At 49.0% G+C, this 15,215-nt stretch overlaps 1 protein-coding gene across 1 annotated transcript; it reads left to right on the top strand.

The window, feature by feature from the left end:
- Positions 1-836: 836 nt before the first annotated feature.
- Positions 837-13,481, top strand: WNT2B (Wnt family member 2B; the record flags this gene model as incomplete). The annotated part of the gene is made up of 5 exons (XM_081225941.1): positions 837-1,027; positions 6,905-7,125; positions 8,172-8,449; positions 9,151-9,415; positions 12,403-13,481. The coding sequence occupies 5 exons, from the start codon at positions 837-839 to the stop codon at positions 12,630-12,632; spliced, it is 1,185 nt and encodes a 394-aa protein (XP_081082067.1). The 3' UTR covers positions 12,633-13,481.
- Positions 13,482-15,215: the final 1,734 nt, after the last annotated feature.

Genomic DNA, 15,215 nt, shown 5'->3' with positions numbered 1-15,215 from the left:
AGAAGCCCCTACCTGAAGTCTGCTGCCCATGGCGCCCCCCGTTGGCAGCGCTGGAAAGGGAGTTAAGATTCTCCCGCAACTCCCCGTGGCAGAGATTCTACCCATTTCACAGAAGCGCAAGAACGGAGAGAGAACCCGAGGAAATGACTGAGTCCTCTGTGGCTCACTTCAGTGTCAGTGTAGGTTAGATGACAGGGGAAAGTGTCTGCAGCCCCCCTCACTCGGCCCTCCAGGCCATCACCCACGGAGGTTGGGGTTGCCGAATGAAGGGCGCTAGGACCCGGTGGCGCGGCGTGGGCAGGGACTGGGCGCTCCGGGCGCCGAAGGGCGCCGCAGCGCCCCGTCGCGTCCCGCCCGAGCAGGTGGGGGCGCGGCGCGGTGCTAGGGGCTCCGAGGGGCGGAGGCGGCCGCCACACCTAGGGCGCTGCGGGGCGCCCAGGGCTGGCGCGGGCGGAGCTGTCCCGAGGGCCGCGCGTGTCCCTGGCCTCGGCCCCGCCCCGCGCCGTCCAATGAGAGCCCGCGGCCGGAGGAGCTGTCGGCACACTCTGTCCGCAGCCCCACTCCGCGCCGCCGACCCCGTGACACCGCATCTCAGCCCAGGCAGCGTGCCCCAGATCCCGAGCTCGGCGCGGCGTCGTAGGCTTCCAGACACCGCTCCCTGCGCCCCTCTCCGGGACCTGGCGCCCCGGCTTCTGGACTCTAGGTGCCCTTAGGTCCCCAGCCGCCGGAGAGACTTATGGCCCCCCAGGGGGGTGAAGTGGGAGCAGCCTGACTACCCTCAGCCGGTGCCCCGTCCACGCCCCTCCGGGCCGCGTGGCGGGAGTTTTCGGGGAGCTATGCTGAGGCCGGGTGGTGCGGAGGAAGCCGCGCAGCTCCTCTTTCGGCGCGTCCGCGCCCCTGTCTCCGCTCCCGCGCCTAGACCCACGAGCCCCGACGGCTCTCGGGCTTCGACCCGCCTAAGTCTTGCTTGCCTTCTGCTTGTGCTGCTGCTGCTGACGCTGCCGGCCCGCGTAGACACGTCCTGGTGGTGAGTGTGGCTCTCAGGGCTGGGAGGGTGAGGTGCTGGGTTACAGAGGCCGGACGCGCCCAGAGAATATACAGCTCCCAGCACCCGCTGCTCAGGAGACCAGGTTGTCGCTTTGACGGAGTCAGAGACGATCCGTGCAGGGCTGTCACTGAAGCGGAGGGGCGCAGAGGGGCGGGGAGTGGATAAGGGGGCGCCGCTCCTTCCCCGTCCGGTGATGAGGGCGCAGGGTATTTGGAAAAAGGACGCCCGGTAATCGAGGCTTCCCAGATCCCCTGTATTTCAGCTCAATCCTCTTAGGGCAAAAGCTACCTTACGAGTTTCTCTCAGAATGGGTTCAAGGAACCAATCGCCCATCTGGGGCCGCGGTGGCCGTCCAAGAGGGTCTCCTGATCCCCTAAGGTTGGCCCCCCACCCGGGGGAGGTGGAGAATGGGGCAGCTGGCAAGGGCGGACGAGCCTCTTGCTCGTCTACCCTCACCCCATAACGCAGTAAGGCTTTGGTGAGGCAGGAGCACCCAGCGCAAGGTTTAGAAATGGAATTGAGGCAAAAACTACCCCCATTAACTCCCACAACTAAAACAAACAAAACACTTGGGTTTGCATACTTTAGACATTCAGTCTGTTTTGAGGATCTCACTTCGAACCTTGATATCTCTCTCCCTTCTTCCTTCTCTTCCTTCCCCAGATGGTCCCATCTCCCATCTTTCCCCTCCAAGAACTAGCGGCTTCTAGAGTCCCAAAGCATTAAGAGATCCTCTCCTCAGATTTCCTGCAGGCCTTAAGAGTCCGGACACTTCACAAGACGGCAGATGAGGCAAAAGGAATTAAAAATCCACCGGATATCTATTCTTTTCGGATCCCCTTCCCCACGAAAGCTCTGGATGGCACTCATCGTTTTCTCCCAGAAGAAAGAGCTGCTCTCTCTCCTCCCCCACCTTCTGGGGGCTGAGCAGGGGGAGAGTGGGACTGAGAAATGACTCAGTCCTCTTGTCTTTCCTCTTCACCCCCCAATTAAACTGGCCGCTTGGACTGGGCTATTGCCCCTCTCTATCCATGCAGTGCCCCCGTTCCTTTCCTCACTCTGCCCCTCCCCCCAATCCTCCCCTCCTCCACAGAGTGTGGTCTCTTTTCCCCTTGCACCCTGTGGCTTCTCTCCTCCGGATTTGGAATCTTGGCTGGAAGGGTGAGGGGTAGCTGGCTGAGGGGCCAGCGAGCTTGGGCTGCAGATTCCTATCATTTCAAGATGCAACTTTCTCCATCCCCATCACCCCCCCCCCCACCCCCCGTTTTTCCTGTTTCAGGAAAATCTCTCCTTTGGATCTTTTTTATCTCTGCAGTGTTGGGGAAGGCAAGGAGGGGGGTTCTGGATGGGGGAGCAGGGAGGCCCATATCTTACATCTGGCTTGAAACATTCCTTTAGAAAGGGAAAAGGAAGGGGACGAGGAGAAAAGCCTTTCAAACTTCAGAGTGAGCTTAAAGCCACCCTTTACCTTCATGGTCTCAGTCTGGCTGGGGGCTTGTGTCTTCAGAGGCCCTGTAGAGAAAGGATGAAGTGACCACTGTGCATCTTTATCCATTCCAGATGACAATTTGCTTTTAGGGACTCTTGATTGCTTCTTACCAATTTGGGAGGCAGTCTTGGTCCACATGGTGTTTAGGTGAGGAAGTGTCACTCTGGTAATTTCAGCATCCTGGTAGTGGTTCCTAAAAACCCAATTGGGGTTCTTCCTAGTCCCCATTTTGTCCCCTTGGCTACTCCTTCTTCCTTTTCCTTTCTCCCTCTACTACTCTCCCCCATGTGGTTCATATTAAAGATTTTGGAAAAACTCCTGGGTGGAAGAGCTAGCTAGGGAGGGAGGCGGGCGGGTGATACTGAGGGATTCGGCAGTCCCTGTGAAATGGAGGAAGGCAGCAACAGGGCCAGGATGGGCAGTGAGTGCACAGGTCATTTCAGTCTCCTTGCCTCACGGGGGTCATAGCTGCAGGCCCCAGATGCCTGCCTCAGTGGTCAGTCACTTCTGGGATAAAGTAGAAAGCTGCTTTCCAAAAGCAGGTCAGGCCCCAAGGTGATTATCTCTCTTTCTCTTAGGAAAAAAACCCAGCAAGATTGATATTCTGTACAACCCCCTGAAGAGATGCCTGTTGACTCTGTGTGTGTCCATGTTCCGCTCAGGAGCAGAATGTCATCACTATCACCAGCTAACAGTCTGATCTTCCTCACAGCCCTTCCCCTTACTCTCCAACCACCCCCTTCCTCTCCCGACCTTTAACTGAAGGACGAAACGGATGGTCTCTTCTTAATCTATGAAAAACAGAACAAGAACTAGGGGTCTCCTGGCATGTGCCTCCCTGTACTATTTTGTACTCTGCAGGGGCTGGGATGTAGGGAATCACAAGAGCAGGACTGTGGATTTACAGGGGGAACAAAGTGATATCATGACATTAACATTATTGTTTTTTTTTTGTTTTTGGGCCATGCCCGGGGCTTGTGGGATCTTAGTTCCCAGACCTGGAGCGACCTGGACTGCCGGGGAATTCCCCGACATTAACATTATTGTTATCAACCGCAGCTGCCATTTAATGAGCCCTTCCTAAGCTCCAGACACTATAGCTAAGCACCTATAAGCATCAACTTTTACAATCCCCAAAATAATCCAGTGAGGCAGATAATGTTATTATCCCCATTTCACACATGAAGAAAGTGAAGGATAGGAGGGACGTAGTACGAAATTCAAGTTCACACCAATTTTGGAGCCAGATTGGTCTACTCCTGGTTAATAAGCACTGTGTGCCTCTCTTACGCTTGGAATTGAAAATGAGCTTGGACTTTGGAGTCAGATGTCCTTGGTTCACCCCAGTTCTCCTCTGACTAGCCCTGATGGACATAGCTGGGTATTGTTAATCTTTGTGATCTCAGTTTCTTCACCTGTAAAATGGAGATCTTTCTCTCTCTCTCATAGGATTTTTGTGAAGAAAAATGTTTTGTGAACTGTATCATATAAATTATATTGTATTAAGATATTTAGGGAGAATAATAGTTTTATCCTTGTGTTCAAAGCCCTATATGGGCTGAGCTAAACCATGTACATGCACTAAAGACTGTAAAAGAAAGGGGGTAAATAAAAAAGGACCCCTAGCCTCATTAAAAAGACACAAACCTAAAACATCTGCAATGTCAACAAGGAATAAAGCTATAATTGAAATGAAGCTTATGGCTAGCTAGGAGGAGAGGGGAGTTGGGGATAAATCAGAGCGATCAGGTTTTGTTTTTTTCACCAAATCATTATTAGGTACCTGCTTTGTGCCAGACATTGTCCTAGGTACTGGGGATACTGAAGTGAACAAAACTGACAAAACTCCCTGCCTTCACAGAGCAGCATGTCCTAATCACCTGAGGAGGTAGGTAAAGTGCCATTTCAGTAGGGCTGGAATGGGGCCTGAGGCTCTGCATTTCTAACAGATTCCCAGGAGATGCTGACACTGCTGTTCTGGGGACCACACTCTGAGTAGCAAGGAGCTAGAACAGGGCATGAATCACTTTGTCAAAGGAAGGGGTATGAATTGGTCAAAAGCAGGTAAAGAGAGCATTCTGGAGCAGGAAGCTGGGAAGGAAGTAAAAACCTCTGGAAGGGAAACAGAGCTACAGAGTCAGGGGCATCTCACCCTTCTACCAGCCCATCAGCTGGGAGATGCCTTAAATACCTTTGTGTCCCTAAGAGATGAGCTCAGTGCTTGGCACATGGTAGGCATTTTGTAGGCACGCGCTGAATTGAGAGGGGGATGGGCTGGGCCTCAGGCTGCCTTGCTGGAGGCCCCCACACTGACTGCAAGGTGCTGACCACAAGGTCAGGAGGCAAGTGCCCTGCTCTGCAGAATCTTAAAGCAGCTACTTAGTGGGATAAGGGTGGTAGTAAAGAAAATTATGTTCCTGTCTTACTGAACAGATGTTCCCACGCTCAGTGAGGATGTAACAGGAAGGACCGATGTGGGCTGCAGCAGAATGGAGTTAAGTCAGACCACAGGAAGGACTTTTTACCAGGGTTTGGCATGCCCCGCTCCACACTGTCTCATGAGGGCTGGATTACTGGTCTCCCATTCCCATCCAACCCCCGTCTTCCCAAGCCCCAGTAAAAAAAACAACAACAACAAACACCATTGCCTAGAGCAGTACTCAGGGGGTGAACTGAGGAAGCAGAATGGTGGTGAGACAGGGACGGGCTCCAACTCCAACCGTCTTGATTCTCCAAACAAAGCACCGCAGCAGTGGGTGTAACTCCCGTCTGTGCGTCAGGCAGCCCTTTCCGGCCTGGCCCAGCCCAGGGTGTTTATTTTGTTTGTTCCTGGAAGCTGTTGCCCTGATGGACAGTGCTGGGGATGCTGATTCCATGGGATTTGTTAGTGGTGGACCAGCCCTCTCACCCCTCCCTGGGACAGATGGGCCCCATCAGCCCTGCTGAATTCCAGAAGAGGCAAACATCAGCCCTCCTTGTGTTTGAGTTGGTATCACCAGCGGTGATCCAGTCTGTGGGTGAGGGCCGGGTTTACAAATGCAGGGGGCTGGTGGGGCGGGGTGGGGGGAGTGTTGCAGAGAACATAGAGCCCAGGGCAGTCCAGCTTTTCCCTTCTCCCCACTGGCTGCCCTCCCTTCTCCTCACCCACTTCTAGGCCCATTTTGGGGCCCTTCCCAAACCACAGGCTCATTCACAGCCCAAACCAAATCTTTTCTGTCTGTAGCAGCAACTGCCCTCCATGGTCCCCACCTGTTCAGAAAAGGGGAGAGAAGGCGTCCCTTTGATGTGTTAGGACAGGAGAATAGAGAATTCACAGCAAATCAAGGCATGTGTGTGCTGGGTGCTGGAGAGATGGAAAGGGAGTGAGAAGTGGGTGTATGGGTCAGATCTCATTTGGTGGCCTTGTGGGGAGAAAAGGTGATGATGAACTCCTGTCCTCTCTCTGAAATGTTCTTCCTGAGGCTTGTGGTGGAGTCCAGGGCTAAAAAGTGTTTGAATGAAGAAAAACTACTTCCTTGAGAAAATTGAGAATGACTCTAGCAACTCACCTATCTTTTATTAGCTCACCCAATTGATCTTATAATTCTTCACATTGGGCAGATTGGGGACTGGAATATGGGGAGTGTCACCCTGTTGCTTAATCTTGGTCTTTGGTTTCCCACTGCAAACAGCCCTCTGCCATGCAGATTCATCCAGGACATTATGCCCTATAAGTTGGGAAGGATGATTTTTAAAGACTCATTAGTTAAGAAAGGTCATGGGACCTTGAAACAAAGGGTGTGGGGAGGAGAGTTGGGGTGAGGGGTCTTCCTCCCAAGACCTCGGGATTGGGAATGAGGACTCTTAGCTACACGGGTCTGACTAGAGCTGTAAACGTCACTCAAAATCGCCCACTGTATCTCTTCCCACTGACTCCTCCCTGTCTCCATCCTTCTCCCATACCATGTCTTTATGGACCAGCCACACAGGACGTGCCTCTGACATGTGGGTGTAACAGTGCTGTCTCAGACTCTAGTTTTATTAAGTTTATTCTTCCACGAGGCTCTTAATGTTTATTAAATAAACAGGCAATGGGGTTTGTGTGACATGCCCACAGCTTCTGTGTATGTGACACATGCCTAGCCTGTGTTCTGGGAGTGTGTGTCATTTTGGCCTTTGGCTGGGGAACTGGTAATGGTGAGAGACCACTCAATTACTCTCTCTGCAACTGCTTAATTATTTCTCCAGAGCTTGTGAGGATCGGTTCTCCCTATCGGCCTTGGTTGGAGGAAGGGGAAGGAACCTCTCAAGGTTTGAATGCCAAACCTTTCCCCTCCTAATGCAGAATAAAGCCAGGATGCTCTGACAGGGCCATCTCCACCTTGCAGGTACATCGGAGCGCTGGGGGCCCGAGTGATCTGTGACAATATCCCTGGTCTGGTGAGCCGGCAGCGGCAGCTGTGCCAGCGTTACCCAGACATCATGCGCTCGGTGGGCGAGGGTGCCCGAGAATGGATCCGAGAGTGTCAGCACCAGTTCCGCCACCATCGCTGGAACTGCACCACCCTGGACCGGGACCACACTGTCTTTGGCCGTGTCATGCTCAGAAGTAGGGGCCTCTTCCACCCTGCCCCAGCTCCTTCTCTTTCTATGCTTGGGGTGGTGAGTGGGTAGTATAGGCATGAGCCCCTCTCTCCTCTCCTGCACACTACTTCATAATCAGAGTAAGAATTGTGGGCAGAGCCCAGGATACAGTTGGAAACAGACCCTCAGTACCTTAGATATGTAGGCAGTGGCCCCTTTAAATTCCAGTGTTCTGGGATGATGGGTCAAAGGAACAGCACTCCCTGGTACCTCCATCCTTCTTCCTCCCTTTTCCTTCCCCTCCCCAACCCCCAGCCTTCGGATATCCATGCACTGTAAGGCTGAGGACTGGAAATGGCTGCTCTGTTCTTACCAACACCATCACTACCCTCACCCCAACACTCCCAACACTATTATAATGGGAGCAAGGAATAAACAGAAAGGTGATATGTAAATATTTGGAGAGTCAGCGGCTTGGACCTGGCTCAGCAAAAGAGCTAAGCAGAGCTAAACAGTAAACTAGCAGAAAGGGAATGAGATGAGAATGTGGAGGTGTCAGAGGGACAAGAGTGATGACTCATCAATCCCCAAGAGCAGGGAAGGAAGAAAGCAGGCTGGGGAAAGTAGCATATCTCTTCAAATAGGATGACCCCTGCGCTGGGGTCTCTATTGTAGGGGAACTGTCCAGCAGAGTGGGCCTGAAAAGGCCTGGAATGTGGACTAAGGCTGGCTTTGCTAAGCCGGGGTTGGCACTCGGTGGGAGGGAATGATTCACTGTGAAACTTTTCAATGGATGGACCCAGGGAGTTTGGAAGGAAACAGGAGTACAGGTCAGCCCAAGAGGTCAGACATACAAAGAAGTGGATAGAGAGTTGTGAGGGCTGAGGGGAAGAGGTCAGATTCACTGGGGAATGCTCTTGGAAGGGAAGGGTACCTTGAATAAAGGAGGTACAGGGGTTGCCCTGGGAAAGAAAAGGAGAAGAGGCTTCAGAGTTGAAGGTTGTGTGGGCTAAAGAAGGGGACAGACAAGGGCCTCTTTCCTGAAACACACTTCTACCTTTCTCTCTCTAGGTAGCCGGGAGGCAGCATTTGTATATGCCATCTCATCAGCAGGGGTGGTCCATGCGATCACTCGTGCCTGTAGCCAGGGTGAACTGAGTGTGTGCAGCTGTGACCCCTACACCCGTGGCCGACATCATGACCAACGTGGGGACTTTGACTGGGGTGGATGCAGTGACAACATCCACTATGGTGTTCGTTTTGCCAAAGCCTTCGTGGATGCCAAGGAGAAGAGGCTTAAGGATGCACGGGCTCTCATGAACTTACATAACAATCGCTGTGGTCGCACGGTCAGTACTCATGTCTGTGCATGTACATTCATATTGGCTGGGAGTGGCCAGTATGTATGATCATGGAGTAAATGTGAAGGTGGAAGCACTGAAGGCTTCTGGATTACTTCCAAAAGCCCCAACCCCTGGAACAGGAGCAGTAAATGCAAGGGACCTTAGGAATGCCTAGGTTCAACCTGGAGCATAAAGAGTCTTCACATAGATGGAAATTAGGGAAAGATGGAGAAAAGAAGGGAAATAACTTTTTAAGAAAAAAAAAGAATCACCTCCTAAAGTCTGAGGAGGATAAAAGCTTGTTCTAGTCAGTGCACTGGTCTTTGAGCACTTCCTATAGGCCTAGTACTGTGCTGGAAAATGACATGCAACAAAAGCAGAAGGCATGGTCCCTTGAACTCTAAAACACATGAAAAATAGAGGATGTGCCATAATTATGAACAGAATCCTGGGGCTTTAAAATTCAAATGGGCTATCATGAAAAGGAAAGCACTGTTGGTCTAGGAAGGTTTCCTGGAAAAAGAGGTTCTTGAATTTGATTGGGAAGAATGGGTGGAATCTGACTGGGGAGAGGACAACCGATGGCTCCACTAGCCAACCAGGGCCAGGACCAGCAGACCTCAGGGCACTCATGCTTTTAGTCCTAGGGATGACCATAAAGTACCCTGACTGGCTGCCTTTTCCTTACCTGCCTCCCCACCTCCCAGGCTGTGCGGCGGTTTCTGAAGCTGGAGTGTAAGTGCCATGGCGTGAGTGGCTCCTGTACTCTGCGCACCTGCTGGCGTGCACTCTCAGACTTCCGCCGCACAGGTGATTACCTGCGGCGGCGCTATGATGGGGCTGTGCAGGTAACGGCCACCCAGGATGGCGTGAACTTCACGGCAGCCCGCCAAGGCTATCGCCGTGCTACCCGGACTGACCTTGTCTACTTTGACAACTCCCCAGACTACTGCGTCTTGGACAAGGCTGCAGGTGAGTAAGGAAAGTAGGTAGAGACATGGAGCCCTGGTTTTTAGTGCAGGCACCTCTAGTTAATCATGGTCTCAGGAGTTAGGGAAGGAGGTTGGAGGAGCCAGTCAGACGTGAAAAACTTGTAATAAGATTGTTGATTTATGCCTCAGTCTTCCAGGCCCAAAGCTTCCTAGAGAGGAGAGGACACTGAGCTCCTTGAGGCCTGAGGTCATCTATCACTCCTTTATATTCCCAACATCTGGGATATAGTAGGTACTACTAAGTGAATGTTTAAGTGAATCACCCATTTCAGTACCAAACAACGTATGGGCTATATAGAAGCATAAGATACAGACTAAGTTTTAGCTCTTTACAATCTAGCTAAAGAAATGAGATATAACAGGTAGACAAATGCAACTGCAAAAGAGAGAAATTAAGAAAAGTTTACTTGAAAATGTGGAATTTAAGCTGTTTCTTAAAGTGTGGGGATTATCTGGATAGCTAGAGAGAAGAACAGGTGGATATTCTCTACACACGAGTAGAGTGGTAGGTGAGAAAGCACATGATCTGTTCTAGGAACAGAGAGCAGATTAATCTGACTGAGTGAAGGTTTTGGGTAAGGGAGATTAAAGACAGAATGGTAGTAGGAAATACACCATGAATGACCTTGAAAGGGCTTATCCAGTGTGCTGCCACTGAAAATTCTAAAATGGAGTTGGGGAAGCAAGGAGAGAGGAGATCCCTACCAAAGGCTAACCATCAGCAGAAAGCAGCAAATCATTCTTGAATCTGTTTCATATATTTGTGGTGGAATTCTCGGGAATGCTGGAAGGTGATGTGGAGTTCCCCTAAAAGAGTGGAAGTTAACCATCTTGGCTCATATTTCAGGTTCAGAAAGGTTAAACTAGGAACAACCTGCTATGCAACAGAACTGCTCTTCCCCTGGTTATTGTTATGGGCTCCCAGACTCTTCTCTATAGTCTCAGCAGTCAGGACCTCGGTGAGGGGAAGCCAAAACCCTTAGCTGTCTTCCATACTATTTGTTTTCACCTATCACTGTCATTCCTGGAGAAGCAATTAGCTTGGAGCAAAACTGGGCACAGAAACAGGGTGGGGCTCTACCCAAGACACAGAGAAAGTAGTTCGTGTACTTTGAAGGGTGCTAAGAGAAAAAATGTTAAGAAAGCACTTCTGATTCTCCTGGTGATTTCCTGCCACTAAGTTTGTTTTCTTCCCACATGGTATAATTCAGAGGGCTACTCTCTAAATGCCTAGAAGTAATTCCACAACATCCAGGGTGTAAACCTATGCTGTCATCCTAAAATGCACCTTTGGGGAAGGATCTTTGGAGTTAGGAGGGAGGATGAGTCATATGTGTGTTGGTTGTTTTCAGAGGCATAAAAAAGGTCTCATAAAATCCACAGTGGAGCCTGGAATTCAAAGGGTACAAGTCATCCCAGAAGGGAGTATGGAGCCAGGAATTCCCTCCAAAGCAGTATTGTCCCGTTGAACTTTCTGTGATGACAGAAATGTTCTACATCTGTGCTCTCCAATACAGTAGCCACTTAGTTACATGTGATTATTCAGCACTTGAAATATAGCTAGTGTGACTGAGGAGCTAAGTATTAAAATTTATTTAATTTTCATTAACTTAACCTAAATGACCACATTTGGCTAGTGGCTACTACATTGGACTGCTTGGCTCCAGAGCGTAGAAGACGCTTCCGGTGCACAAGAGAATGACGTTAAGACCTAGCCCTTGAAATCAGGCAGATAACATATATAGTAGACCTAGTCAGCCTACACTCTAGAGCAGTGGTCTCTTTAACATTTTGGCTTGTATACTCCTATCATTAAAAAAAAAAATCTGAACATGTGCCTCCAATATATGTATATTTACTTATGAATTATATCTATGTTTCACTGTACTAAAATGTACATTATAAAACATACGTACAAAGTAGATATTTTAAATTGATGAGCTCAAAAACAAATATAGAAGTACTAGCATTTTCTATCCATATTCAGTGGAATGTGGAGACTACTGCTATAGAAATCAGTTAATTTATTCATACCCTTCTTGAACCCCCAGGCTAGTTATGTTCCCATCTCTGGGAAAGAGGTGAAGTAGATATTCTCTAGGATCCATCCCATCTAAAATTCTATGATTTTGTGATCTGTTGGCAGCATCTCTCTTGCAAAAATCAGTCAGAATGAGGTTGTGAGCATCCTCTGTGCAGGGGGAATAACACAATCCCTACCCTTCAAGGGTTCCTACCGTAAGGGGTAAGGCAAGGGATATTCTTTAGAAATTCCTTAGGGAGAAGCCTCCTGCCAGTAATGCTTATCAGTTCGCCCCCTGAGTTGATCAGAGATTATAGATATAACTATCTGCTGAGTTAGGTGCTATTATAAGAAAACTAAAGCCCAGAGAGATCAACTAACTTGCTAGATCACATAACTAAAAAGTGCAGAATTAGGTTTTAATCCTAGACAATTTGACATCAGGCACATGCATTAAATTTTTAATGGCCATGCTATACTACTTTCTTGTATAGTACAACTTAATGAAATATAAACTAAGGACCGAAATACTAACAAATGGTAACTGGATCAGAGTTGTAACAAGGCTTCTTAGAAAAGGTAAATTATAGGCTAAGTATTTTATTTTAACTTTTTATTATAGAAAATTTCAAACATAAAGTAGAGACCCTTCACCCAGCTTGAACAATTATGACATTTTAAGGCTAAGTTTTGAAGGGGATATGGAGATGTGTATTGGCAGGGAGGGCATTGTAGGAAAAGTCAATGGTCTTTGGGGAGCCTTGATAGTGGGAAGAAACAAGCCTGGTACAGAGGGCAGTAAGGAGATGATCATTTTGGCTAGTGGGTGTATTTTCAGGAAAAGGGATTCTTTATGGTTTCCTCATGAGGATGTGGGTAAGGGAACCCAGAGTGGCTGAAGTAAGAGGTAACTTGGTTCTCACTCTCTCTCTTCCCCAACCCAGGTTCCCTAGGCACTGCAGGCCGAGTCTGTAGCAAGACATCTAAAGGGACAGACGGTTGTGAAATCATGTGCTGTGGTCGAGGGTATGACACAACTCGAGTTACCCGTGTCACCCAGTGTGAGTGCAAATTCCACTGGTGCTGTGCTGTGCGGTGCAAGGAGTGCAGAAACACTGTGGATGTCCATACTTGCAAGGCCCCCAAGAAGGCAGAGTGGCTGGATCAGACCTGAACATATAAATACCTCACTCATCCCTCCACTTCAAACCTCCTGACTCAAAAGCACAAGATCTTTGCATGCACACCTTCCTCCACCCTCAACCCTGGGCTGCTACAGCTTCTATTTAAGGACTTGGAAAGTACTCCAGAGGGACTCTGGTGTCCTAGCTGGTTTCTTAGCCCTGGGAAGGAGTTGACAGGGGATGTAAAAAACTGAGCGGCTCCCTGACTCCCCACTCTGGAGGTTAGAAGGCAGAGTGGAAAAGGTAGGAGTCTTCAGAGCGATATGAGTTGCACTAAAGCACATGGTCAAGGTTCATTTTTCCTTTCCCTTGCATTGGCTTCCTGACACATCTTGTGTGTGCAAGAGAAAGGGTACCTGGAGAGAACTTCTTTTTCTCCTACCTGGCTGAGGGTAGATGGGACAGAGATGAAACCACATATCTCTTCCCTGGGTCAGTGTGAGCTAACTGCCTGGTACCCCAAAAGAAACTCTTAGGCTGAAACATTCTTCCATTATCAAGAGCCTGGGATTGCTAGATAAGAGTTAGCCATAGCAGACAAGTTCCATTCTCATGCTTTTATGTTTATAAACTGCTGTGTTTTGTAGGAGAAAAGAATTATATAACTATACAAACATACATTCTCTTCTAATCTCTCCTTTTCAACCTGTATCAGCCAGCACTGCCTCTTCTGCTCACTTGCTGACTGTACAAACTGAGTGGCATGCAGTGTCATGCCATGCCTAACAAACAGATCATTAGAATACCGTAGAACACTCCTTAAGAAAGAGTAATTTAGTAGGTCTGCCTAGGCCTTGGGATTTTTACTTTTTTAAACTTTCCACGCATCATTCTGGTGGGCAGCCAGGTTTGGGAAACACTAAGTAAAAGATATGTGACTCACGGAGCATGGGAGAGGGTAACAAGCCTGATCTCAAAGGCCCACATGAGGCATTAGTGTATACTAGGCAGGTAGAGATCTCTGGCTTTGGCAATTTTTAGGAGAGGATCCTAGCCTTTAAAGCTGGGAGCAGGAACCAGTGGTTACAGAAGGAAGGCGAGCTGGGTCTTGGGGCCAAAGTGGTAAACAGCTTAGAAAGCAACCTTCCCTCATTTATTCAACAAATCTTTATTTAGTGACTCTCCAAGTCCTGGTGATTATTATCCTTCAATCCACATTTGGCTTAAATTGGGGAGTTCCTTCTATGCTACTACCACTGCCTAACTAAGCTTGTAGTGGTAGAGTCTCCAGAGATAGCAGGCTTAGTAAGCTAGAGGGCAGGACACCGAGTCCCCAAAATCATGATGTCCTATTTTTATGTGACTTGGACAGTGGTTATCTCTTGCCTGTTGATATTTTAAAGGAGCAGAGTGGTATAGACAGAGCAGTTATGACAGACTTGGGTTGAAATCTCAGCTGTGCCAGTTACTATTTTTGATATTTTGAGAAAGATACCCAAATTCTCTGAGCCTCTATCTTCTCACCTGTAAAATGAGGGTACAAACTTATCTCAGATATTGAGTTTTAATTATGCCTCAAACTCCAGCCAATAGACCCTCTTACCAAAGCCTGTAACTGGTCTAGCCCATCCTGACTTCTGTCAGAATCTTCAGTTCAGGACTATAAGGTACTGACAGCAGGCTGTATATTAAGGAGCCTACGTAAGGAGTTCTGAATATAGGCCACTTTCCCGAGTTCCTCTCCAGCACCCCTTGGGGTCCTCAATGTTTGTGGAGCAGCTTTACTCCGCACAGGCAGCAAGAGGATGGGGGTGTTATAGCTCTGGGCCGTGGGGGCAGATTTATTTGGATGATAGGACTAATATTTGTGTAACCTGCTGAGACCTATGTGGGAGAGTTTAGGGTGGTTTTTCTTTTGGTGAGGGGGTTTGCTCCAGTTTCACATCCATTAACACAAAACATGAACTAGTCAGGGCCCTTGTGGTCTGCGGTGAGGGGATTCCTGTGGAGAAATAGGACTGAGTGAGTCAGGCCAGGGGAATGTCTTCCTTGCAGAGTGGAGTCAACTGGATAACTGATGAGCCAATGGTGGGATTAGGGAGGGGGGAAATGGGAGGGGAAAAGAAGAGTTTCTGACATCTTGAGCTAGGATTAAGAGGAGGAAAGCTCTAAGGTAGTGGAAGGGTAAGGGGCTCACAGTCAGTCTGAACTCAAGAATAGAGTTGAATGAATTACAAAAGGGTGCTGTCTTGTATGCTGGGCCACTGGGAAGAGCTCTCAGGTCCCAGTTGGCTTCAGCTCTCACAGGGTTATCCAGGTTTCCACATAAATGATAGCCTAGGCCTTCCATGGGAAATCAACCTGAGCTAAATCTACCTGTGTTCTATTATCTTATTCTTTCTTGGTTCTTACCCTGTGGAAGGAATCGGGCCTCTTCTGGCATCTCATACTACTCTGTGCTTTTCCCTGGGCTCCAAGTTCTAGTTCATAAAGACCAAGTTTTGCAATTTCCTATAAATGGTTAAGAGAACAGCAAGCTGTCCAGAGAGTGAGAGGTCTGAAAAGTGAGGTGGATAGTGAGAGAAAAGAGGTCCATGTAAGCCCCATTACAGAGGCTATGTGGCTCCAGAAAA

The sequence above is a fragment of the Mesoplodon bidens genome (assembly GCF_964165515.1).
Source record: "Mesoplodon bidens genome assembly, chromosome: 2".
Classification (NCBI taxonomy): Eukaryota; Metazoa; Chordata; class Mammalia; order Artiodactyla; family Ziphiidae; genus Mesoplodon; species Mesoplodon bidens.
The sequence above is the reverse complement of the archived record's forward strand: the minus strand, read 5'-3'. Positions and strand labels throughout refer to the sequence as shown.